The sequence below is a fragment of the Mandrillus leucophaeus genome, unplaced genomic scaffold, assembly GCF_000951045.1.
Source record: "Mandrillus leucophaeus isolate KB7577 unplaced genomic scaffold, Mleu.le_1.0 Scaffold572, whole genome shotgun sequence".
Lineage (NCBI taxonomy): Eukaryota > Metazoa > Chordata > Mammalia > Primates > Cercopithecidae > Mandrillus > Mandrillus leucophaeus.
Genome location: NW_012106164.1, coordinates 1,214,823 through 1,238,053, shown reverse-complemented (window position 1 = coordinate 1,238,053; position 23,231 = coordinate 1,214,823). Strand labels below are relative to the sequence as shown.

The following is a 23,231-nucleotide window of genomic DNA, read 5'->3' as shown; positions in this document are numbered from 1 at the left end:
TGACACCACACCTGTCTCTAGGTACCTCTGCTTTCCCCTACACCTGAGTCATAAGGTCAGGTGCCATGCTGGGTACCATCTGAGTGCACCACATGGACCCACCCATTAATCCTCCTACCCACTGTGAAATAAGAAGCTTGCTTGGGCCGGGCACGGTGGCTCACGTCTGTTATCCCGGCACTTTGGGAGGCCGAGGCGGGCAGATCACAATGTCAGGAGTTTGAGACCAGTCTGGCCAACGTGGTGAAACCCCGTCTCCACTAAAAATACAAAAATTAGCCGGGCATGATGGTGGGCGCCTGTAATCCCAGTTACTTGGGAGGCTGAGGCAGGAGAATAGCTTGATTCTATAATCCCAGTTACTTGGGAGGCAGAGGTTGCAGTGAGCCAAGGTCGCGCCACTGCACTCCAGCCTGGGCGACAGAGCAAGACTCCATCTCAAAAAAAGAAGCTTCCCTGAGGCCACACAGCTGGTAAGTAGAGAGTTACCTGGCTCCAGAGACCTCAACTGTTAAGCAGAACTAAGGTCAGAAGGTCAGAGCTAGTGAGACTCTGGGAAGTTCATATTTCACAGTGCCGACATCTCACAGCTGGAGAAACCAAGACCCAGAGAGAGAAAGAGATTTGCAGGCCCCTGGACTTTTAGAACATTAGAATTGCTGGGTGAAAATGGACATATCCAGATTGTATTATGCAAGCCTATCCCTGGGTAGCCAGCTGGGTGCAATGCCAACCCCAGTCCTTTCTCTACCTGTTTCTACCTCTTCCATCTCCTTCTGCCATGCCCAAGCCTCCAGCCACCACCCACCTCTGCCCGCCCCTTACCCTGCTGTCTGCTACACCCCTCTGCCAGAGCCCTCCCTCTTTGAAGGGGCTTTCTGATGGAGACGGGGGGTTCCCCACACCTACCTGTTTATCCCAAGGTTTGAGACATCAGCGCTCTGGAAATGTTGAAGTCATGAACGAGAGAGAAAGGAAGCCGGGGAAAATGAGAGTGTAGGCAGTGAGCTTTTTATAGGCCCCTTTGCGGAGCTGGTCTCAGCTCAGTGTTGCTTCAGGAACATGGAAATAAATGTGTTACATGGAATTCGGCTGGCTTGCTGATGGGAGTTGCCTGGGACATTTAGAGAGGTGAAAACTCTGGAAAAAAAAAGGAGGAGGAAATTATTTTCATGCCCATAGTTTTTAAGAAAATCAAATGTCTTTAGGGGAAAAAAGAGAGCGGGGGGAGAAAGAAACCCCTTTTCCTTTGGTGGAGAGGAGCCTTAAGGCTGTGTTCCGATCAGCCACGCACACATCTGTGTCCCCTGGCCCTACCCTGGGATGACAGAGCCATCCCTTCATGTTCCAAGGTTGCTCCTGCCTCAAATCCCAGATTTTCCATGACCCATCCTGGACTCAGTCCCACTTACAACCGCTTGGCTCCCTCTCTCAGCCTGGAGGAGCATTCTGGAAGCAAAGCTCCTGCTCCGAGCCCAGCTCCCTTCAAATTCATTGTTCTGATTTCCTAGGTGCCTTTTAAACTTTCCTTGTTTTTCTATTTTCACTCTTTTTATTCACCCCTTCACTCCTCTCTTGGACATTTAAAAAAAAAAAAGAAAAAAAAAAAAAAAAAGTCCTGTGGTTCCCCAAACACCAGGATGTTGTACAGGATTTTCCAAATTGGAAAAAACAAAGTAAGTTCAAAAAAAAAAATTTTTTTTTTTTTTTTTTTTAAATTCTGACTTTTGTTCTATTAAGGAAGTTCTTTTGTTAGGTCATGGCCTTAGCCATGTGTGGGTTTTCTAAGGTTCTCCATTTTCCCGGATTTTTCTCCCCATTCTTTCTCCTGCTCCCAGGGTTGTAAAATGTATTTTGAATCCTGGGGCCGACAGCGTGTCAGTAATGTCCAACATGGAGGGCTGGATAGGGTGAGGTGACGGCCGCGTGAGGTGGTTCCCGCCCTAAGGGGAAGCAGCTCCCAATCTGGACTGCCCGTTCAGAACATGGCTAAAAACAGGGAGGGAGGAGAAGAGGCCTCCAGCAGCCAGAATCAGTGTCACTAAGCCTGTGCAGTACATCGTGTTAGAAGACAAACACCCAGACTTAAGTCAAGACCAATTTACTCGCTGTTTACACATAGTCTTAACAAGCCAGGAAATCTGATTTCCCATGCTATAGCTGATTAAAATAGTTAATTAGAAGTAGATCGGCCGGGCACAGTGGCTCACGCCTGTAATCCCAGCATTTTGGGAGGCTGAGGCGGGCGGATCTTCTGAGTCCAGGAGTTCAAGACCAGCTTGGGCAACATGGTGAAACCCCATCTTTACTAAAAATAAATAAATAAAAATTAGCTGGGCGTGGTGGCACGCACCTGTAGTCCCAGCTACTGGGGAGGCTGAGGTGGGAGAATCACCTGAGTCCAGGAGGTCGAAGCTGCAGAGAGCCAAGATCGCACCACTGCTCTCCAAACTGGTCAACCAGAGTGAGACTCCATCTCAAAAAAGAAAAAAAAAAAAATAGACCAAAGCTGCTTGCTAGCACAGAAACCCCCACAGGAGGAGGAAGTGACAGCTCAGTCTGATGGTGAAAAATATCAAACAGCAGACGCAAACACTCCGAAACCACATTGGTGTGAGGCCCTTGCACATGCTGCCCTCACCCCTGTGTGACAATACCAGTTGATGATGAAGAGGCTGAAGGATCAAACACTTCATTTGCTCTGCGTCAGTTCTCCAGGCAAGGCCAGTTGACACTGGGCAGTGGGCAGCTTAGCTTCTGTTAGTGGCGTTTCCAGCCATCCCAGCAGCCCCAGGCAAGTCTGCACATCGGCCAGCTCACCTCCCCCCGCCACCGCCTGCTTTCCTCGCCAGGGGCCCGTCCTTTCCTTTCACAAGGCTGCTGCTGGCCAGATCCGACTTGGGAAACAGCCTAGGCACAGCTGTACCTCGCCAGGGGGTCTGTGGGGGAGGCTTCCAGAGCCCATGTGGTCTCCATTGTAACCTTCTTTGCTGGTGTGTACTTAGGGTGAACAAGGGGTTCCAGGTGTGTCGGGAGATCCCGGATTCCAAGGAGACAAGGTAATTGCATCAGATTTTCCCCTCCCCCTGCCCCTGCCCCTGCCTTGCTGTTCCCTGGTCCTGGCTTCCTTCCTAGGGCCCATCATGAGCCAGGACCCACCTGTGAGACGGCTGCCTTTGAAATAATCCAGTCTTCTCCATCCTTGATCCACTTGTCATCTCTTCCTTCGACTTTACAGTGACCTTTTAACTTATTTCTGGGCCCCAGCCTCTTGCTTTCTCTCTTTCTTTCTTACTGCTATCCAATTGTTCTTCTGAGGGCAAAGCTGTGCTCTCCGCTCACACACCATCCATGGCTCTCTATTGCTCTCAGAATGGCACCCTGGCTCCCTAACCAGACATCAGGACCCCAGTGAGTGCATCTCTCTGATACATTCCTGCTGTCCCCCTTACAGCCCTGCACTCCAGCCCCACCGAACCGCCTGCTGTGCGCCTCTGTGCACACACACAGACTGCTACCCGCCCGGGACCCCTCCACCCAGCCTCTCCACGCCACCCTGCTCAGAGGCCATCTCCCCAGCTGCTCAGAAAGTGGCCATTTCCCTCTCTAAGTGCCCTGAGAGGCACGTCCTTCCCTCGCTGGTGGTGCCACCCTTCTCCTCTGATTTTGGGTGACTTGTGCTGAGTCCCCGCCGGACAGTGAGTTCCCTGAGAACAAGGCTCCAGACTGCCCTGATGGAGCTGGGCTCAGGGTCCTGCCCTTGACCATGAATATTTAGGATAAGGTAACTGGCCTTACAAAATGACATACTGACTACGGGATCAAACTGAGGTGGCCTTGACTTCCAGAGCACAGCTGTGGGCCTGCTGAGACTTGCTCCCCTTTGCCTGTGTCTGGCATCATGTGGCCACATCTGGAACTCTCCCGGCCAGTCAATGAGGCCCAGATGTTGGCCAGCTCTCCCTCTTCCTCTTCCCTTCCTCCTCGCTGGCCTGTCCTGACCCAGCCTTGGTATCTCCGGGTTATGAACCACAGCAGCCCTGGCTCTTCCGCTACTGGACCCAGTCTCCACAGTTCCCCAGGCGTCAGAGGCACTGTGGAGCCTGCATGCAGCCTCAGGGTCCCTGATTCTTCCTGGTGAGGACAGGGGCTGCTGTTTCTCATTAGCATTTCCTGGGGCCCAGCCTATAGGGGTGTCAGGCAGGTGTGATCCAAGTCGAGCCCGCAGCAGGGAAAGGAAGGAAGGAGCTCATCCTCCTCCAAGGTGGGCATTCTCTGGGCCTGGGACCAGCAGGAGGACTGGGCGGCTGTTCACCTGGCCATTTCTCTTCCTCACTAACCCCAGCCTGCTCTGGATCTCTTCCAGGGGAGCCAGGGGTTGCCAGGGTTCCCTGGCGCACGGGGGAAGCCAGGGCCTCTGGTAAGTACCTGCTCCTCCAGCACCCTCAAATCTCACATTTTCTGACTGATCATGGAACGTGGCTGGGGACACCTTCACCTCGAAGACCTCATTTCCTCCTGCAGCAGAGCTCCTGGGGGCAAGCAGGGCAGGGCAGGGCAGGAATGGGATCTACTCATTTCACAGATGAGGACGCTGTGAGAGGCTCAGTAACTCAGCCAGCTTCAGAGGCAGGCCTCATTCACCGACAAAACCCTGATGAGGATCTGGGGTTCCTGATGTCTTGTAAACAATAGTGATGTTATCAATAACAGCAGTGGCTGTCATTTATTGAGTGTTGCTGTGTGTCTTTCTGAACTTTGTTTCTTTGAAGACTGCCAACTACCCCAGGAGTTAGGGAATTAATATTGCTCCCATTTTGCGGATGGGCAAACTAAGAGTCCGAAGGTTGAAGTGACTTGCCCAGGGTCCCGTGGTTAGTAAGTGCAGGAGGTAGAGTTTGAATGGTGGCTCCTTCTAGTTGTCCAGGGAGATTTTATGCACATGCTCCTGAACTTTCCAACTACCCACAGCCAGGGGGGTAACGCGGGGGGTTCATGGAAGGTGGGGCCCTCACCCCTGCCTCCCTGCAACCTTTTCTCTTCCACAGGGCAAAGTTGGAGACAAAGGATCCATTGGGTTTCCCGGGCCCCCTGGACCCGAGGTATGTGATGCCCCATTTCTCTGTGTCTGGCTGCAGCTGGGACTCGGTCTCATCCCTGGGAAACTGAGGCCCAGAGACGGGGAAAGACTTGCTTTAGGTCATGCAGGATATGAGAGATGAGGCTGAGAGGAGAAATTCCTAGATCAGCAATCATTTATTTTCCCTTTCTGCTCTTCTGCTCTTACCCAGGGGCTCTCAAAAGTCAACAGGGATAAAAAGCTGGCCTCAGAGTCCTCTGCCAACTTTGTGGCCACTGCAGCTTTGTGATTCACGAAAGCCCTCTGTGCGCCACTGTCTGGGCCCCTCACAGGAGCTTCCCACATTCTCCACTTAGAGTTCCCTCTCCAAGCCCTGGAACTTTCCTAACCACCCACAGTCACTCTGGAACGATTCAGGGCTCAGAGCTTCCCAGTATGGGGAGCAAGAGGTAAATGAAAATTCAGACTTTTGAATGAAGAATGAGAAATAAGGATAGATTTAACAATTCATATAATAACTCTAGTTGAGTAAGGAGAGACCCTGAGGGTTTCCGATATGTGTGATCATTGGCACAGGTAGGCTACACCTGAATGATCAACTTGGAAATCACACGTAATGGAGCGAAGCAAGCTGGCCAGGTTCTCTTTACCCCCACTCTCTTTAGCATGCGTCTCGTGTCTCGAAAGCTGGGCTGAGCAGGAGCCAGGGCTGTTGTCCCTCTCAGGATCATCGGCACCTAGGCCAACCCCAGTTGGAGCCCCCCCCACCCACAAATCACTGGCCTCCAGGTCTTGCTCACCCATGAGGTCTCTGCATCCAAGACGAAAGTGTGGCTCTGCGGATAGGCCGGACCCTTCCAAGGATCACTTCTGCTATCACTCGGATGGATGAGGAAATGTTTCCTAAAAGCTACAAGTTCTGACTTTCCACTGTGTTGACTTTGGCCACCACACAGTCCTATCTTTAGACAAATGGACTTGGCCTCTTTTCCATGGCCCCAATTCCCTCCTCTGGTCACTGGAAAAAGGCTTTTCTGAGAGTCCGGCTTTCCCAGCATTCTGGCCCATGAGGGTGGAAGGCATGCTCCCTCACATTTATTAGGCACCTCCTGGTGCCAGGAGGCTGTGTAGTGTCCTCGAGATGAGAACTTTCTGAATCACCACAGAGGCACATGAGGGAGATATTACTACAACCAGTTTACAGTTGAAGAAACTGAGTCACAGAGCAGGAGAGTGGCTTCCTCAGGGTCGCTCTGCTATGTAAGAGCAAATAAGGTCTGCTTTGGCCCTCTCACGGGTCCCTGGACAATTTAGCCATTAGCCTCGCCCATCTTTGTGTTCTGTTTTGATTGGCCAACTCCGTAGCCGGGAGATAGCTCTGCTCAGCTGAAGGCGGAAGCTGATAAGCGCAGGAGCTGATAAGCGCGTCAGCACCCTGCCTGCTTCTTTCCCAGAGACCATGGGAGGGAGCTCCAGCTCTCCAGCACCCGGGGAAGCATCTCTCACTCATCAATGGGTCAGATGCGAGTGAGCATCAGGATTTGCTCAGCATCCTGACTACCAAGGTCTCACTTAGAGATGGGCCTACCCCAGGCAGAGTTCTTTTCCCAGGGTACAGGACCCAAAATCATTTTGGATGCAGTTTTTACTGAGCACTTGCAACTTTGCTGGTTCCATTTAAACTTAAGAACAGCCCTGCAAGGGAGGTGTTACAGGCACCATTTTACAGATAAGGAAGCTGAGGCCCAGAGAGGCTAAGGAACTTGCTCAGGGTAGCACAGGAGGAGGGCAGGGCTCTGGGAACCGCGTAACAGGTCTCCAAATTGTGCAAAGACCACTGTGGGGAGAGGGAGTCCCTGTGCTCTGTGGGACCCTAAGGAGGAGCACGAGGATATTGCAGGGAAGGGAGGTGATTCCGCTCCGTGCGGGAAGAACCTTCTATTGTACAGTCATCCCAGGGGGATGGCCCTCATCGGGAAGCAGGGAGCCCCCATGGGTAGAGTGGGGCAGAGTCTAACACATGTGGCCAGGATGTAGGAAGGACTTCAGCTTACAAAGACTGGAGCTGACGTTAATTAAATCAGCGCTTTTCAATGCTTTCAAAGTCACAGCAAACCCAGAAAATCATCCTCTCTGCGGGATTACTGCAGTCAAAAGACAAGACTTCTCAGCGCAAGGCATGGCTGGCCCTGGGGAGCAATGTCCCCAGACGCCCATAATTCTGACCCGGTAGCAGCACCGGATTTGAGAAATAATGACCTTGAGTGTGACCTTCCGTGTCACAACCTTCATGCTTTCCTGCACCATTCGGTGTATTGTCTCAGCAACTCTCCGAGGTGTCAGGGCTGGAACCACGCACCCTGTTTTAGAACTGAGGACTGTAGGATCAAGGTGGTTAACTGACCTGCCTGGGGTCCCATCCCAGCAGGAGAAGATGGAAACCCAGTCAGTCCGCCTGCAAGATGCATACCTGTAGCACTCCCTTCATAGCCTCCGTGGGTGACCCTGCTCTCTGCTTCCCCTCAGGGATTCCCAGGAGACATCGGCCCCCCTGGCGACAACGGCCCAGAAGGCATGAAGGTAAGTACCTGCCCAGGGCAGCTCCAGTTGGAGGAGCAGACAGCTCTGCAGAAACCACAGGCCTCAAGGGCTGGCTGTCTGGCTTGGAAGCAGGGGGTGCCTTGCCAGCCTGTGATGGAGATGGAGGTGCCGCCTCTGATTCTCCCTTTTTGTTCCCTTCTCCCCAGGGTAAGCCTGGAGCCCGAGGCCTGCCGGGACCCCGTGGGCAGCTGGGGCCCGAGGTGAGACTGTCTGGCCCCGCTCCACTGCCCATCCTGGCCTGATTGCAGCCCCCAGCCTGCCCTGTCCTGGGTACTGAAGGCCTTAGCTGGGGCTGGAGCCCCCTCAGCCAGGACACCACCCAGGGCTGCCCCAGACTCACCCACCAGCTCATCCTATACAGCTCTGCCCATGCCCCTTCCAGGGACCTTCTCTGCCCTGCTGTCACCTGGCAGGGTGGCTTCCCCGCACCCTCTCTCCACTGCACCCTCATCACCCTGGAGCTTTCTTTCCCAGAACTACTGCCAATGCCATGCTCACAGTAGCAGTTTATGAGGACATTAGTGGGGGAGTAGGAATTATCAGCACCATTTTACAGATGAAGCCACTGAGGCCCAGAGAGGAAAAAAGACTCAGTCGGGTCTTATGGTTAGTAGCAGGCAGGGCCACAATGGGAACCCGGGTCTGCTTGAACCCAAAGCCCATGACATACGTCCTGTGCTGTCAACTCTGTACTTCCTGGGAGTGACCTGGGGGCACCTCCAGAATATTACATTGACTTGCACAGTTAGTGAGTGGCAGAGCATCGATCTCCTTATTTATGTGCACCTGATGAAGTGGGTTGGGAAGGGTCTCTATGGGGCTGTTGGAGCACCAGGTGGGCACTCAATGGGTGGGCCCCTGATTTTGTCCTGTGCATGAGGCCATCCTTAGCCTTCCTGTGCCCCACTTACCTTAGCTCAGGCGCCAGGCCCCCGTGACACACAGCCCTGGGCTGAGGGTGCGGGAAGCCCAGATTTACCGCAACCGCAGGCGGGCATCCAGCTGACATGGATCCCTTCTTGGGTTGGCTCTGGGTCTGGCGGGGTCCCAGCGCTGGCTCTGGGAGCCACCACGTGGAGCTGCTTTCCTGGAAGCTGGGGGAAAGGAGCTGGGGAGTGGCTCTGGAGGGAGCCCCTTGGTCAGGCCTGGCATACCAGAAGGAGCCAATTCGGAGGCTCCCTGGGCCTGTGGGGATTGGGGGGGACCAGGAGAGTCTCATGGGCCAGAAGCGGGAAAGTAGGGGAGAGGAGGGAATGGCACCAGCCACGTGCTTCTGTATATACTCACATTACCACTCAAGATGTATGCCTGCTACTTGTTCAGGTCTTCATTCATTCATTCATTCATTCATTCACCAAACACCCCCTAGACACTGCACCATCCCAAGTGATGTTTGGGGGTGGCTGCAAGAAAGAATAAGGCATCATTGCTGAGCTCCAGGAGCTCAGCTGAAGCCACTTACTATACTTGAGGATGATCTTCTCCACTCTGGGAAACTGAAACACAGTGAGGCTGAGGTCTTCCACTGAGCAAATGGCAAAACTCAGAGCCTACGTCTTTCAACTGCAGTTTGAGGCTCTGTTCCTCACAGCACACCATGGGGTTTAACTCTGATGCCCAGGACTTCCATGGAGTCGCCATTCACTGGAAGTCACTGTGTAGCCTGGCCTTTAGGCCATGGCCAGTGGAGCCTCTGCCCTGAGTGGGGCCAGGCAGGTGGGCCAGGGATACTGTTTCTCTTTGTCCAGGAGGGCTCTCCTCCGTCCATCCTTTTCCCTCCATACAGGACAAGATCTCTGCAAGTCCAACTGGATTAACTCTCCTTTTTTCCTCTCTCGTGTCTCCCAATTCTAGGGAGATGAGGGACCCATGGGGCCACCAGGGGCCCCTGGCTTGGAGGTGAGTATCACTAGCCTGGGGTAGGTGGCATTCATGGTAGCTGAGCCAGCTGTGCACAGGCAGGGCAACGTGGTCAGTGCTCCAGAGGGAAGTCATCAGTGAGGGCCTTGCACCAGCCAGAGAGAGAACTAAGACAGACCCAAAGGAGAGAGACAAGAGCCAGGAAACTGACTGTCACCGCCCACCCCCTATATGCCATGTGCTTCATGTCAGTATTTATTCTCCTTGATTCTCCCATGACACAGGATTGCTTTCCTTGGTTTCATTAGAGAAGAGGTAAACGAGAGTGAAGGCTTTAGCTCAACATCTCACAGCCAGGCAGTGGGGACGCCCTGCCTGGGCCCTTAGCCTGAGCTCTCTGCGCTCTTCCAAGCTGCCTTTCCGAAGTCACTTGTCCCACACCCCCTTTGATCCCAGCCATTGCATAAACCAGCAGTTCATGAAGTTTCTGGTATCCAGAGATTTTTACACTCTTAAAAATGATGGAGGACCCAAAGACCTTTGTTTGTGTGGGTTGCATCTACTGAGATTAGTAATTAAAACCAAGAGACTTTAAATGTATTTATTCATTCATTGAAGATTAATCATAAGCTCATTTCCTGTTAATAAAAATAATATGTTTAGGAGAATTCACTCTATTTTCCATAGCAAAATAATTGAGTGGAAAGAGTGGCGTTGTGTTACCATTTTTGCAGATCTCTTTAATGTCTGGCTTAATAGAAGTCAGCTGGCTTCTCAGCTCTGCTTCTGCATTCAGCCCACTGACAATATCGCACACCATGCAGCCTCGGGATGATGCCACTTACTTTCACGAGAGTGACAGTGACAAAGGCGAATGACATCTTAGTGTTATTATGCAAATCATTTTGACCTCGTGAACCTTCTGAAAGGGTCTCAGGGACCCCTGGAGTCCTCAGGCCACACTTTGAGGACCACTTGCATAAACCATTCCCTTCCCTGTGCCCCCTATGATCTGCCAAGTTCCTTCCTTTCCCTCACTCCCTGAAGGCAGGTGTCATCATCCTCATTTACAACAGGAAGACCAGCCCAGGGATGGCGGAGGCTTCCCAGAGTTCACGCAGCTGGAAACCCTGCCTGCATTCCAGGACGGCTGGCCACCTGGTGGACTCAGGGTTCTATGCCCCCGGCCACCAGGGTATGTGGCTCTCTACAGCCATGGATACCCCATGCCAGATCCTTGGGGCTCCTGGACCCCAGCAATGTTGCCCCTGCCCAGCTTCTCCCACTTACCTCTCTCTCTGTTGCAGGGTCAGCCTGGCAGGAAGGGCTTTCCTGGGAGGCCCGGCCTGGATGGCGTGAAGGTAAGGGGACCTGGAGATCCTTTGGGGCAAGAGGAAAGAGGGGGTCCTACATATTCAGGCCCCAATTCAAACCGCAAATCCCACGGCCAGTTGTGAAAAGGGAGAAAAAAATTGGTTCCCATTTAGAACAAAGTATTGGTAAAAGATGAAAAAGATGGACATAACCTAAGTGTCCAACTGTGGGGGATTGCTCAAGTAGTGGGATATAGTGCAGCCACCCTAGATGGTGTTTTGGGCTATTTTACAAGATGGGAAGATATCTGAATGTGGGGTGGGGGTGGTGGAGGAAACAGGTTATAAAAGGAAATGCTCAAGTGTGAGCCTGTAGCAGGGGCTAGGTTGCACCATTTCTTTTTCTTTTCTTTTCTCTTTTTTTTTTTTTTTTGAGACGGAGTTGCTCTGTTGCAGGCTGAAGTGCAGTGGTGCGATCTCGGCTCACTGCAACTTCCACCTCCCAGGTTCAACCGGTCCTCCTGCCTCAGCCTCCTGAGTAGCTGGGACTACAGGCGTGCGCCACCACACCCAGCTGATTTTTTGTGTTTTTAGTAGAGACAGAGTTTCACCATGCTGGCCGGGTGCAGTGGCTCACACCTGTAATCCCAGCACTTCGGGAGGCTGAGGCAGGCAGATCATGAGGTCAAGAAATCGAGACCATCCTGGCCAACATGGCACCCTGTTTCTTTACGCACAGAGCAGAGGCTAGAAAGTGGACAGGGATTATCTCTGGGTGGTGGGACAATAGGAGATTTTCATTTTCTTCTGTGGACCTCTATATTTTCCCTATTCTGCATAGTAAATAGATAGTACATATATTAATAGGGTTTTAAAAAAATATTATCAAAAAAGACCTGGCCCAAGGTGGGACAGTAATGATCCTCAGCCCATGGGCAGCCTCACTTAATAGTTTTCCAAAGACTCTCCTTGAGTTGGAGTTTCCTAGCCATTCTGGGCAAAAGATTATCGGGTCAAGATTACAGATGGGCAAACACACAGGAGGTTAGGATAGAGCCGGGGGAGCCCAGGTCATCCACAGCTACTTCCCTTCTGGGGAAATGGCCCACGCATCTGTCCTGGCCCCTCCAGTTTTCATGAGGTCCGGGGAGGAGCTGAAGGGAGAGGAGGCTCCACCCAGGCTCGCAGTAAGCCACATCCCTGTATGCGCCAAACTCCTGGCTAGTCCCGAGCTCATGTCTTGCCATCTGAGGTTTCGGCCTCTCTCCCTCAGATACCAGTTGGGTTTCTGTGGTGGGAGTGGTGACATCGCTTGTGTGGATTTATCCCACAGGTCTGCAGTGGGGAGACCGGGGTGCTGTGGCCACCTGAGGAGCAGGAGCCACCTCAGCATGGGACAAAACAGACAGACAAGGCCGAGATAGGCCACCCAATGTGAAAGTGGGACAGAGCCTTGAAGACAAATGAGTCTGATTTCCCTTCTTTATAGTTGGGGCAGCTGAGCCCAGAGCAGAGATGGGACTCACCCCAGCCACCTGTGAGCTGGTGGCAGAGCTCTGGTGTGCTGAGGTCTAGGACCCTGGTGCCCTGACGTCCCATGTCCCTGCTCTTCCTGCGATAGGACAGCCTGATGCAGTGGGAATATGCATTTCTTTCTTTCTTTTTTTTTTTTGACAGTCTCTCTCTTGTCACCTAGGCTGGAGTACAGTGGTGCAATCTCGGCTCACTGCAACTTCCACCTCCTGGGTTCAAGCAATTCTCCTGCCTCAGCCTCCCAAGTAGCTGGGATTACAGGCATGCAGCACCACACCCAGCTAATTTTTGTATTTTTAGTAGAGACGGGGTTTCTCTGTGTTGGCCAGGCTGTTCTCAAACTCCTGACCTCAGGTGATCTGCCCACCTCGGGCTCCCAAAGTGCTGGGATTACAGGCATGAGCCACCGCACCTGGCTCGGAATGTGCATTTCAACCGGGCAGACCAAGGTTTCGGTTGTAGCCCTACCTCTGGCTCACTGTGTGACCTCAGGCAGGTCACTTCACCTCTCTGGGCCTCATTTTCCACCTCCACAAAATGCAGTGGGCTTCTGAAGGACCTAGATGAGACATACACATCTGGGTGCTGAGTAAGCCAAGGCCCCCTCAGAGGGAATGGGTGACTAGAGTCATGTCTGCTTGAGATTCTGTCCAAGTACCCCTTTGACTCTGCCCCATTTGTTGGGGGTCTCCAAGACCGCACACTGGAGATAAGATCCCTGGTTCATCCCCACCAATGGCAACTAAGGCCAGCAGGCCTGGGACTTCCCCAGGAGGTCTAGACTTTCATCTGCCATCCTAATCCATCCTCCTCTTTGTCTCTTTGCAGGGGGAACCAGGGGATCCTGGCCGGCCGGGGCCTGTGGGAGAGCAGGTTAGTTAGCAACAGTCTCTGAATGAGTGGCTCCATTTTTCTGGGCCCTTACTCTGTGCCAAGCCCTTTGCCCAGCACCCTCCAGGCATCACCTCGTGTAATTCTCAGAACAACTCCCGAGGTAGGTTCAGTCCTCTACCCCTTTGATGGATGTAGACGGTGACCCTCAGAGCGGGGAAGCCTCTAAATGAGAAAGGCGTAGATCAGAGTCCTGACAGCTTTTTCCCACAGCCTGACTCTACACACAGGTTTTTGGTGCATTTGCCCAAAGAGGTTATGTGACTGCTCCCCCAGGACGTTAAAACTGGAGGAGCCCTTGGCAGTCGTTGCTCGTGTTCCCATCAGCTTATAGATCAGGAAGCCAAAAGCCAGAGAAGTGTTACCACTTGCCAAAGGCCCTTGGTCTAGGCATCCCTAAATTATATAGAAGATGAAATCCAAACCAGTGGCTCTGGTGGTTGGTCAAGGTCTGAAGAAGAGAAGAGGTTGCAACTAGTCATTAAAATGGAGGTTTGAGGACCACGACCTTCAATTAAAGTCCAGAGAAACAGCTCTGAGTGTTGGGCGGACGGACAGCTTCAGTCCTTCCTGCCCAGCCCTGGGGTCTCCTGAAAGCTTAACCTCAAGACTCAGAGGTGGAGAGGTGTTCATCTCCTCCACTCCTTTAAATATGGAGCTCATTTCTGGAAGGGGCTTCCTCAAGCTGGAATGACTGATGCTCGGGATGACCATAGAGGAATTTGGCCGCACTGCGAAACCCTGTCAGTGGCGTGAGAGTCACACACGATGGGCTTCCTCACCAGGCCTGCAACATCTGTTGGGGGAAGAAAGGAATTAAAGCAGGGGGAGGCCTGGATTTTTGAACTCTTTCCAGTGACATTCGAGCGCATTCTGTGGGAAGCCCAGGAGTTTGGAAAGGCTGCCGTGGCCTGGATATATTTCCTGATTGGAAAAAAAAAAAAAAAAAAGGGCAATTTGATCAGCAAATTCAATTTCATAGTTATGCTAATGGTAGGGCCCTCGGGAAATAGATATGCAGGGTCTTGGAAGTCAGAACACAAACATACTTGGAAATCACTGTATCTAAGAGTCCTAACCATTTTTTGTGCCTTGGATTTCTCTGCCAGGCTGGAAAAGCCCAAGGATCCCCTTCTCAGAATAGAGTTTGTAAATGCCTAAAATTAAAAACAAAGGAAACTGATTATATAGAAATGCAATTATGAAAATATGTTAACATTTAATATAGTCATATATATGCTTCTTTGGCAATGCATTAAATAATGAGTTCTAGCAGCAAGTGTAACAGCGGCCTCAATTTTAAAGTAATGCCAAGCCTTAGTGATGTATTTTGAGATCTCTGCAGCAATGATGGTAATGTGACATGTCACTTTCTGGGACAGTCCCAGGTCCTTGTAATACTACTGTGGTTTGTTGCCTACACTCATATTTGAGGCACATGTAAATTTCAGTTAGAGGTTCATGAAAATAAGAGTTTTAATTTTTTTCCATTCAAGTTGATATACCCTCTGAATTCTGTTCATAGAGTCTGACAGAGACCCCAGGTTTAGAACCCCCAGATTCGATTCCATGTTGGCAATCTGGGATTTATGGAGGAGAAGCAGGTTTGACCAAGATCACCAAGTGGGATAGTGGCAGAACCAGGCCCAGGAGGGGTGGGAACCTCGCCTGGAGCAGCCCAGGCTCATTTGGTCAGCAGAGCGCCCAGCTTGCTGCCCGGGCAGCTTGGACAGTAGCAGGAAGGAGGCAGAGCTGGAACCCTGTGGCTGCTGTAAGGCACATGGAGGTACCATGCCAGCCATTCCCCTGGCCCCCACCCCATGTGGTCACAGTGAAAGGGCAGGCATTTTCTGTTCACTGCAGAATCAGAGGATCCCTGGGAAAGTTCTGAAGCTCACACCACGGGACCTCCTTGTAATCATAGTATTGGGTTGGTGCAAAAGTAATCGCAGTTTTTACCATTATAACGGCAAAAACTGGGATTACTTTTGCAACGACCCAGTAACAGTGACATTCATTAGTCACCTGTTAGGTACCAGACTCTGTGCCAAATGCTATCTACGCGATCGTCTATGGCAGTCAGTATTACTATCCTCATTTTGCAATTGTATCCCCAAGGCCTAGCATATGAGAGGAGAAAGAAAACCTCCCATAGCAGACAATGGCCCTTTATCTGTAGGCAATGTGAGGACCAGGCTAGCCTCCTCCCCAAAACTGGGGACCCGGATCCCGCCTGTGCAGTGCCCGCTGTGGGCAACAATGCTGCCTCCTCCTGTGCCCGCCTTGCCAACCTGAGAGGAGCCAGCCATGCCCGCAGCTTTCAGAGCTGCTTCTCCGTTGACCTGCCTGGACTTCGGGGCCTGGCCTCTCTGGACCGGCCTCAAGAACAGGCCTGCCAGGATGTTCTGGGACGGTACCCCAAGGGGGGTCTCAGGGGTGCGGGTTGGGCGATGGGGCACTTGCTGTATGGCTCTTATTCATTAGGATCCTGTTTGGCTTCTTGTTTGAGGTTTATGACCTGCTTGCCTTCCAGGACCCGACATCTCATAAATTTAAAGTAGCTATGAAATTTCTGTTTCTCTGGGCCAATCAGGCAGGGGCCTTTTAACAGAGCAGTTTTTATTCCCTTCATTTGGCATCCTCTAAATGTCTGACTGCTCCCTTGTGGGAAGCTCAGGCCTCTGTCTTACCCCTGTGCCCTTGTAAAATAAATTAAGAGGGGATGGGAAAGAGCGAACATGTATCAAGTACCTCTACGCATCGTGCGCCATCTCCCGTATTCAGAACAGCGCCAGGAGTTAGGGAGGTACCTTTATTGTCCCCCATTCTGCAGATGAGGCTCTGAGAGACTGATTTGCCCAGAACCCACACACCTGAAGACTGAATGACAGTGACATAAAGTGCCTGGTACAGGGCTTGGCACACAGGAAGTGCTCAATATGTTCAAGCTGTTATAATATTGCTATCACTTGGAAAATGTTCTAATTAATTTTTTAAAATTAAGTTATTGCAAAAATCAAATATTTGATTATTTTCTGTGACATGTTAGCTGTGACCTCATACCTAGTACCTCATGCCTTTTACCTTATACTTCAGAAAGGTCTCTGAGCCCAGGGAACTGGAGGCAGGCCCAGGACCCACCATGTGTAGTGCCAGGGTGGTGCTGGGATGTATAGGAGATCTGGGCCCTGTTCACAGTCACATGCTTTGGAGGCCTTGGGCTGGAGGGGAAGGTGCATGGTCTTTGGAGCCACACAACCAGAGCTGCCATCCCAGGCTGCAGCAGCAAGACACGTGTGGCCCTTGCTGAAGTGACCACTTTAAAACTGTCTTTAGATAAGAAAGTGTGGATCTCAGAGGTAACGCTCTCACTGTAGTTGACTGACAGCTGGACCGGCTTTATTGCCTGAGTACACAACCTCTGGCCTATTCCTGGCCCAAGGTCTCATTCTACTCTGGCCAGGGTTTGGGGGACAGGGAGCGGATTTTGTGGAAGAAATCCACTCATCCCTCCGTCTTTCCTAATTCACTCTTGGCTGCAAATCTGGGTTCTTCTGAAGCCACTTCTGCACTCCTGAACCACACAAGGCCCTCCCCACTCAGTTGCATTTTCCTTAGCAGGGAAGAAAGTAGGGCCTGAATAAGAAATTGGTGGGCCTTCCTCGGTGACCCCTCCTGGCTGTCCACCCTCGCTGCATGTGTGCGTGTTTGCCTGCTCAGGGAGATGGCAAGGGCTGGGGCCACCTAGAAAGACCCCCTGGAACCCAGAGGCAAGTTGTCACCCAGCGGAGTTCAGCAGAGCAGCGGGAGCCACAGCGTGTGTCTGTGTGTGCACCCTTTCAGAAACAGGCAAGAAGGCCTTTCAGAAGACAGTAAAGAGGCCTCCGCCTCCCTGATTCCAATCAGTTCTCTTGGCGGAGGCTGTTACGGTATTTCTATCCCAGCCAGAGGGTTTGTTTCACTCTTTGAAACAGCCCCAGAGCCCCGAAAGATGGGCACAGATGGCCTCTTCCCAGCTCAGCTTAAGGGCCACCCCCCGCCCCAACCCCAGCTCTCCAAACGTGGCAGCCTCCCAGCCTGCTTCTGGCGCGGGAAGAATGTGTGGCGCTCCCAGGGATGTTGGCAGCGGCCCCACGGCTTGGCTTCAAAATCAGAACCATCTGGTGGAGTGAGGGAAGTCAGAATGGTGCCCAGAGAGAGGCAGCGCCCTCCCCGGCACAGCCGCATGCTGGCTGGGTGACCAGGCACGGGCGGGAGACCGCTGGGAGATGAGCTTCAAGGGAAGGAGCAGGCAGGCTGGGTCCCCGGATTCACGTTGTTTCTCTTGCTTTCTTTAATGTGTCTCATAGGGATTTATGGGATTCATTGGTCTGGTTGGGGAGCCAGGAATCGTGGGAGAAAAGGTAAGTGGTATTGAGGGGATAAGATAAACAATCAGAGCTTGTGTTTTGAAATTTTAAAAAGGTGAAGAGGCCCTTTGACCTGGGGATTTCAGACTTCCCTCCCCTAGCCTCTCTCCTGACCTGGCATTCTGAGCCTGCCAAGAGCCATTGTTCCCTTTCTTGGCATCCCTTGGGGTTCCATCCCTGCCCTCCTGTCATCAGCCTCAAGCACAGTTAGACTTTTGTGTGACAACCAGCGGATGCATGTGACCTGAGCTCCTCACGGCTGCCCGCTGGCCCTGCACAGGGGTGGACGAGAGCAGGGAGGAAAAGATTCATCTTTACGAAGAGGAAGGATGAAGTTGCCTTGCTAAGCCTCTGTTTTAGATGAGATAACAGAGGCTCAAATAGGGGAGGTGACTTACTCAAGGTCACCCAGATAATAAGTGGCAGTGCTCAGATTTGAACCAGGTTCATTGCCAAAGGTTAGTTACGCCTTGCTCACTAAGACAACTCTGCCTCCTGTTGGCTTCCAGCTCCCACCAAGGGCCTTGGAGGCACTTGCCTTCCTTTGTATGGGTTGATCCGATCCCCAGAGCAGGCCCTCTGGGAGAACCAATATTATTCCCATTGAATAGATGGAGGAACTGAGGTCCAGAGGGAGGAAGTATCCCCCCAAGTCTGGCCCCGCCTAATTCTCCAGGCTCCTCTTGTGCCTCACTGTATCACTCTATGTGGCCCAGACCCTCAGGCCTCTGCCTTTCTCCCCCTCCTCCTCCCTCGCTTCCCCCTCCTCCTCCCTCGCTTCCCCCTCCTCCTCCTTCCCCTTCTGCTCCTCCTCCTTTTAAATTCAACTTTTTGTCTTGAAATTTTAAATTTAACTTTTTCTTTTGAAATAATGACAGATTCACAAGAAGTTGCAAAAAATAGTACCCTTCACCCTGTTTTTTCCAGTGGTGGCATCTTACATAATGATAGCGCAACATCAAAGCCAACTCTGGCCTTCTGCTGTTGCTCAAATGTCCCATGTCCCTTCTCACCTACAAATCATTGCCTGTGCCGTTCCCTTGGCCAAAGGCACTCTTCCCATCCCCATCTGCCTCCACCCTTTTTGCTCAGATGCTCTTCATTATCTTTCAGCTCTTGGGTCAAGAGGGACTTCCCGAGGGAAGCTTTCCCTGACCAGCTCTGCCCCCAGTGGGTCAAGTCCCCCAGTGATAACACCTTAGCACCATGACCCCCACCCTCACTGCACTGTGTCTCCTACAACCCTCTGAGTGCCTTGCTCCATGGGGGCAGGCCTGCTCACCACTGTATATTCAGAGTCTTGCAGATAGTGTCGGACACATAGTAGGTGCTCAATAAATATTTACTGGCTGGGCAGATACAAGAAACAGGGCCTCATAAAAACAGAGCCAAGATTCGAACCCAGAGCACCTACCTTCTGCCAACTCTGCCCAGTGTGTCTGGATTGCTCTAGAGGGAATGAGTTATGTCTCTGATTCTCTAGCATCTCATCTAGGTTTGGAAAGGGGGTGAGGAGAGTGAAAGACACCCCTTCTCTTGCTGTTTCTGCCTCAGCAAGCCTAGCCCAGGGGATGCCAGGCCTAATAAGGACCAACATGATGTGGGCCAGGATCAAAGGGGACAATGTAATTAGCACCTTCCTTAATCAGGACCATCCTTGGAGGGAAATTCACTGCGTGGCCCACTAGACGGGGTGCTGAGGCCTTCCGGGGCTTGCCAGAGGTCTTGGCTTCCTCTGAGTGAAATCCCAGATCCCCACCTGGGTGATGTGGCCGTGAACTAGGCAGGGACCCTCTAGAGACCTTGAGCAAACCCCTACCTCTCTTTGAGCCTCTGGATGGCCCTCTGCACCTGCCTCCCACAGAGCCACCCCACAGCCATAGCCGTGACCTGCCTGCATTGCTGTCTCCATCACAGGGTGATCGTGGCATGATGGGACCCCCAGGCGTGCCTGGACCCAAGGGGTCGATGGTAAGGAGTAAGTCTGCATCCTCTTGCCCTCTCCTGTTGCAGCCTTGAGTGACAGCTCTGCTGTCCTCCGCGAACCGCTTACCCAAGACGTTCAGAATGACCAGCTCCCTCTTTGTCCGGGGGGCCTAGCTGCTGTCCTCCTGGCTTTATACTGGGGCTGAGTTGACCGAGATGGGACTGAAGGAGGAAGGGGCACCTTCCATAGCTGATTCCTCCTTTTTCTTCTCTCTCTTGGCAGGGTCATCCTGGAATGCCAGGTGGTATGGGGACCCCTGGAGAACCTGGACCCCAGGTAAGCAAAGCCCTCATGATCCCTAAGCTCAAACCACTGTCAGATAAGGGTTAGGTGGCTGGGTGTGGTGGCTAACATCTGTCATCTCAGTACTTCGGGAGGCCGATCACTTGAGGCCAGGAGTTCAAGATCGAAACCTTGTCTCTACTAAAAATACAAAAATTCGCTGGGTGTGGTGGCACATGCCTGTAACCCCAGCTACTCAGTAGGCTGAGGCACAAGAATCGCTTGAACCCAGGGGGCAGAAGTTGTAGTGAGCCAAGATCGTGCCTCTGCACTCTGCCTGTGTGATAGAGCTAGACCCTGTCTCAAAAAAGGAAAGAAAGAGAGAGAGACAGAGAGAGAGAGAGAGAGACAGACAGAAAGAAAGAAAGAAAGAAAGAAAGAAAGAAAGAAAGAAAGAAAGAAAGAAAGAAAGAAAGAAAGAAAGAAAAAAAGAAAGAAAGAAAGAGGAAGAGGGGAGAAAGAGAGAGAGGGAGGGGAGGAAGAAAGAAAAAAAGAAAGAAAAGAAAGAAAGAGAGAGAAAGAGAAAGGGAAAGGGAAGAGAAAAGAAAAGGAAGGAGAGAGGGAGGGCAGGAAGGGAGGAAGAAAGGAAAGAAAGGAAAAGAAAAGAAGGAAGGAAGAAAGAAAGAGAAAGAAGGGAAGAGAAAAAAAGAGGAGGGAGGCTGGGAGGGGAGGAAGAAAGGAAAGGAAAAGAAAAGAAAAGAAAAAGAAGAAAGAAAGAAAAGAGGAAAGAAGGAAAGAAAGACAGAAAGGGAAAGAAAGAGAAAGGAAGGAAGGAAGGAAGGAGGAGAAGAGAGAGAAGAGAAGAGAAGAGAAAGAAGACAAGAGAAGAGGGAAAAAGAATAAGGGTTAGGAGTTCAAGCCTCAGAATCAGACAGACCTGGGTAGAATCCCAGCTACACCACTCTCTGACTGTAATCCTGGGGCAGATCATTTAACTTCTCTGAGCCTGAATTTTGCTCATTTGAAAAACAGAAAAAATAATCATGGTCATGATAGTGTGATCGTGTGGGTTAAATGGAAGCATGGGGCTAATGGTGTTTGTTCCTTGGGAGCATTTTGGTTATTAGCAGCATTATTGCTTTTGTCCATTCACTCATTCACTCTGTAGTTGCTGAGCGATAAGTGCTTGTGAGGAGTTTCAGGAGCTGGGTGAAGGGGCTCAATCTCCACTCACTGCAACCTCCACCTCCCGGTTTCAAGAGATTCTCATGCCTCAGCCCCCCTAGTAGTTGGGATCACAAGCGTGTGCCAGCACACCCAGCTAATTTTTGTATTTTTAGTAGAGATGGGGTTTTGGCAGTTCCAGGAGCTGGGGATGTGGCAGCAGGAAAGGCAGAAAATGGGCCCTTCCTTTGGAGCGTGTAGTCTGGTACGGGGGGCAGGGTAGATAGAACCCAGTAAGTGATGTCTGTTATGGAAGAAGCAGGCACGAAGATGGGAAATGCTGGACAAACAGAGCTGAGGGTCCTCATGGGCCTGGGCTTCTCATGATGACTGAGGAAGCAGGGATATTCCTGAGGCTCTCAAGGCAGAGTGGTGAGAGAGGCTGGAAGAGCTAGGGGAAGGGTGCGGCCAGGAGCACTCAAGTTCAGGAGCCCCTTTTCCTCCCCAGGGGTGATGTGCAGAGGGTAGAAGTGGAGTTGCTCTCATTTGGAGCAGGTAGAACCTGCTTCAGATCCCTCAGTTTCTGCCAATGGAGGATGGAAACTGGGAAAGGGCATTTGCTTCAGCCAAAGCCAGGGCTCAGGGCTGGGAACCCAGTCCGAGGTGGGCTTCGGGGAGGTAGGGAAGGTGTGGGGGTAGAGGGACCAGCCCAGGCACAGATCCGGAGGCGGGGCTGAGGAGCAATGAGCTCAGGTTGCCCGGGTGTCTCCAAAGCCCAGACTGAGGAGTTCCCTGGGGTCTGATGAGGAAGGACCCGGAAGCCTTTCATGGTTTGAACCCAAGGGAAGCTCGCATAAACCTGTTCTCTACTATGATTAGGGAAGCAAGGCCAACTCAGCTCCTACACTTTTTCACGCACCTCCCTGGAGGTATGTGCTAGCATACGCTCCTCCCTGGAGGTACAAAAATGGTAAGAAAGAGATCCAGCTCTTAAGACTCTCACTGTCTAGCGGGGGCTGTCAAGTATAAACATTTTCTCCATCATTAACAGATTTTATCGAGCACCTACTCTGTGCCAGGCCACGCCAGGGGCTGAGGAGGGAGAGGGATGGACTAGTCCAAGGGTGAGAGGCCTGGATATAGGTGACCGTCATCCAGAGGAGAAGGCACCAGCACGGGGGGACTCTGTCCATCCTCATGGTTCTTTGGACAAGTTGGAACATTCTTGAGGAGCACAGTTGGAAGCAGAAGCCAGCACTCTGGGCTCCCAGTGACATATTTTTGCCCTGCTCATGAGAAGAAGGAAAAGTCATGTCTGGCCCAGGGCTGGAGGAGCTGGCAATGTGGAAGTGGGACTGTTGGGGTAGAAGCAGGGAGTCAGAGGACCAGCATTCTGGTCGGGGGGCTGGCACGGCTGGCCGAGGCACCCAGCTTGGAATGCAAGGGCCCAGCCTCCCTCCCAGTGGTCAGAGATGGAGTGATTGGAGCCCTCAGCATGGGGGGTGCTCAGAGTAGGGCCGAAGCATGAGTGCAAGGTTGCTGGGGGTACATCATCAAGTTCTACCCCCGGCACCCCTGAACCTCAGCCGTCCTGGCCTCAGTCTCCCCATCTGTCTAGTGGGAGGAGGAAAGCCGGGAAAGGAGTCACTGGGACAAAATGGAAGGCCGGTGGGAGATGGGGAAAGAGTGGGGATATTCAGGCCGATGCAGGGAAGGCGGCGGAGGCCTCTTCTGAATCCATCGCCCGCCTGGCTCCACTCGCCTCCCACCCCGCCCCATCTCCTCAGTGCTTCCCCCTGTTCAGTGGGTTGGCTCAGGCTTGGTGAAATCACACGGTCACTTGCTGCTGCTTTCTGATCCCAAGGTTGCCATGGCCCCCGGCTGCTATGGTATGGGGCTGGTCTCTTGGATGTCTTGGGGTTCCTCCTGGCCAGCGAGCTGCCCCCAGTGACACTGGGGAAGCTGGCTAACACAGAGGCCCAGAAAACCACCTTCAGAATCAGATACCTGGGGGTGAAATTCTGGCTCCCCGACTTGCCAGCTGCGGGATTGTTGGCAACATTCATAGCTTCTCAGACCCTCAGTTTCCCCATCTGTAAGTCAGCATGATGCCACCTGCAGTATGAGATTGTCATGAGAAATGGTGCACTGCATGATGTGGGGCCTCGTAA

General features: G+C 52.1%; 1 protein-coding gene across 1 annotated transcript in view; it reads left to right on the top strand.

The window, feature by feature from the left end:
• COL27A1 (collagen, type XXVII, alpha 1) overlaps positions 1 to 23,231 on the top strand; it is a 173,099-nt gene that overhangs the window by 91,683 nt on the left and 58,185 nt on the right. Inside the window, exons 17-27 of the mRNA XM_011998515.1 lie at positions 3,006 to 3,059; positions 4,367 to 4,420; positions 5,049 to 5,102; positions 7,607 to 7,660; positions 7,828 to 7,881; positions 9,536 to 9,580; positions 10,849 to 10,902; positions 13,216 to 13,260; positions 17,628 to 17,681; positions 19,605 to 19,658; positions 19,897 to 19,950. Of these exons, the coding sequence (XP_011853905.1) occupies positions 3,006 to 3,059; positions 4,367 to 4,420; positions 5,049 to 5,102; positions 7,607 to 7,660; positions 7,828 to 7,881; positions 9,536 to 9,580; positions 10,849 to 10,902; positions 13,216 to 13,260; positions 17,628 to 17,681; positions 19,605 to 19,658; positions 19,897 to 19,950 (576 nt within the window). The remainder of the gene's footprint in view (positions 1 to 3,005; positions 3,060 to 4,366; positions 4,421 to 5,048; positions 5,103 to 7,606; positions 7,661 to 7,827; positions 7,882 to 9,535; positions 9,581 to 10,848; positions 10,903 to 13,215; positions 13,261 to 17,627; positions 17,682 to 19,604; positions 19,659 to 19,896; positions 19,951 to 23,231) is intronic.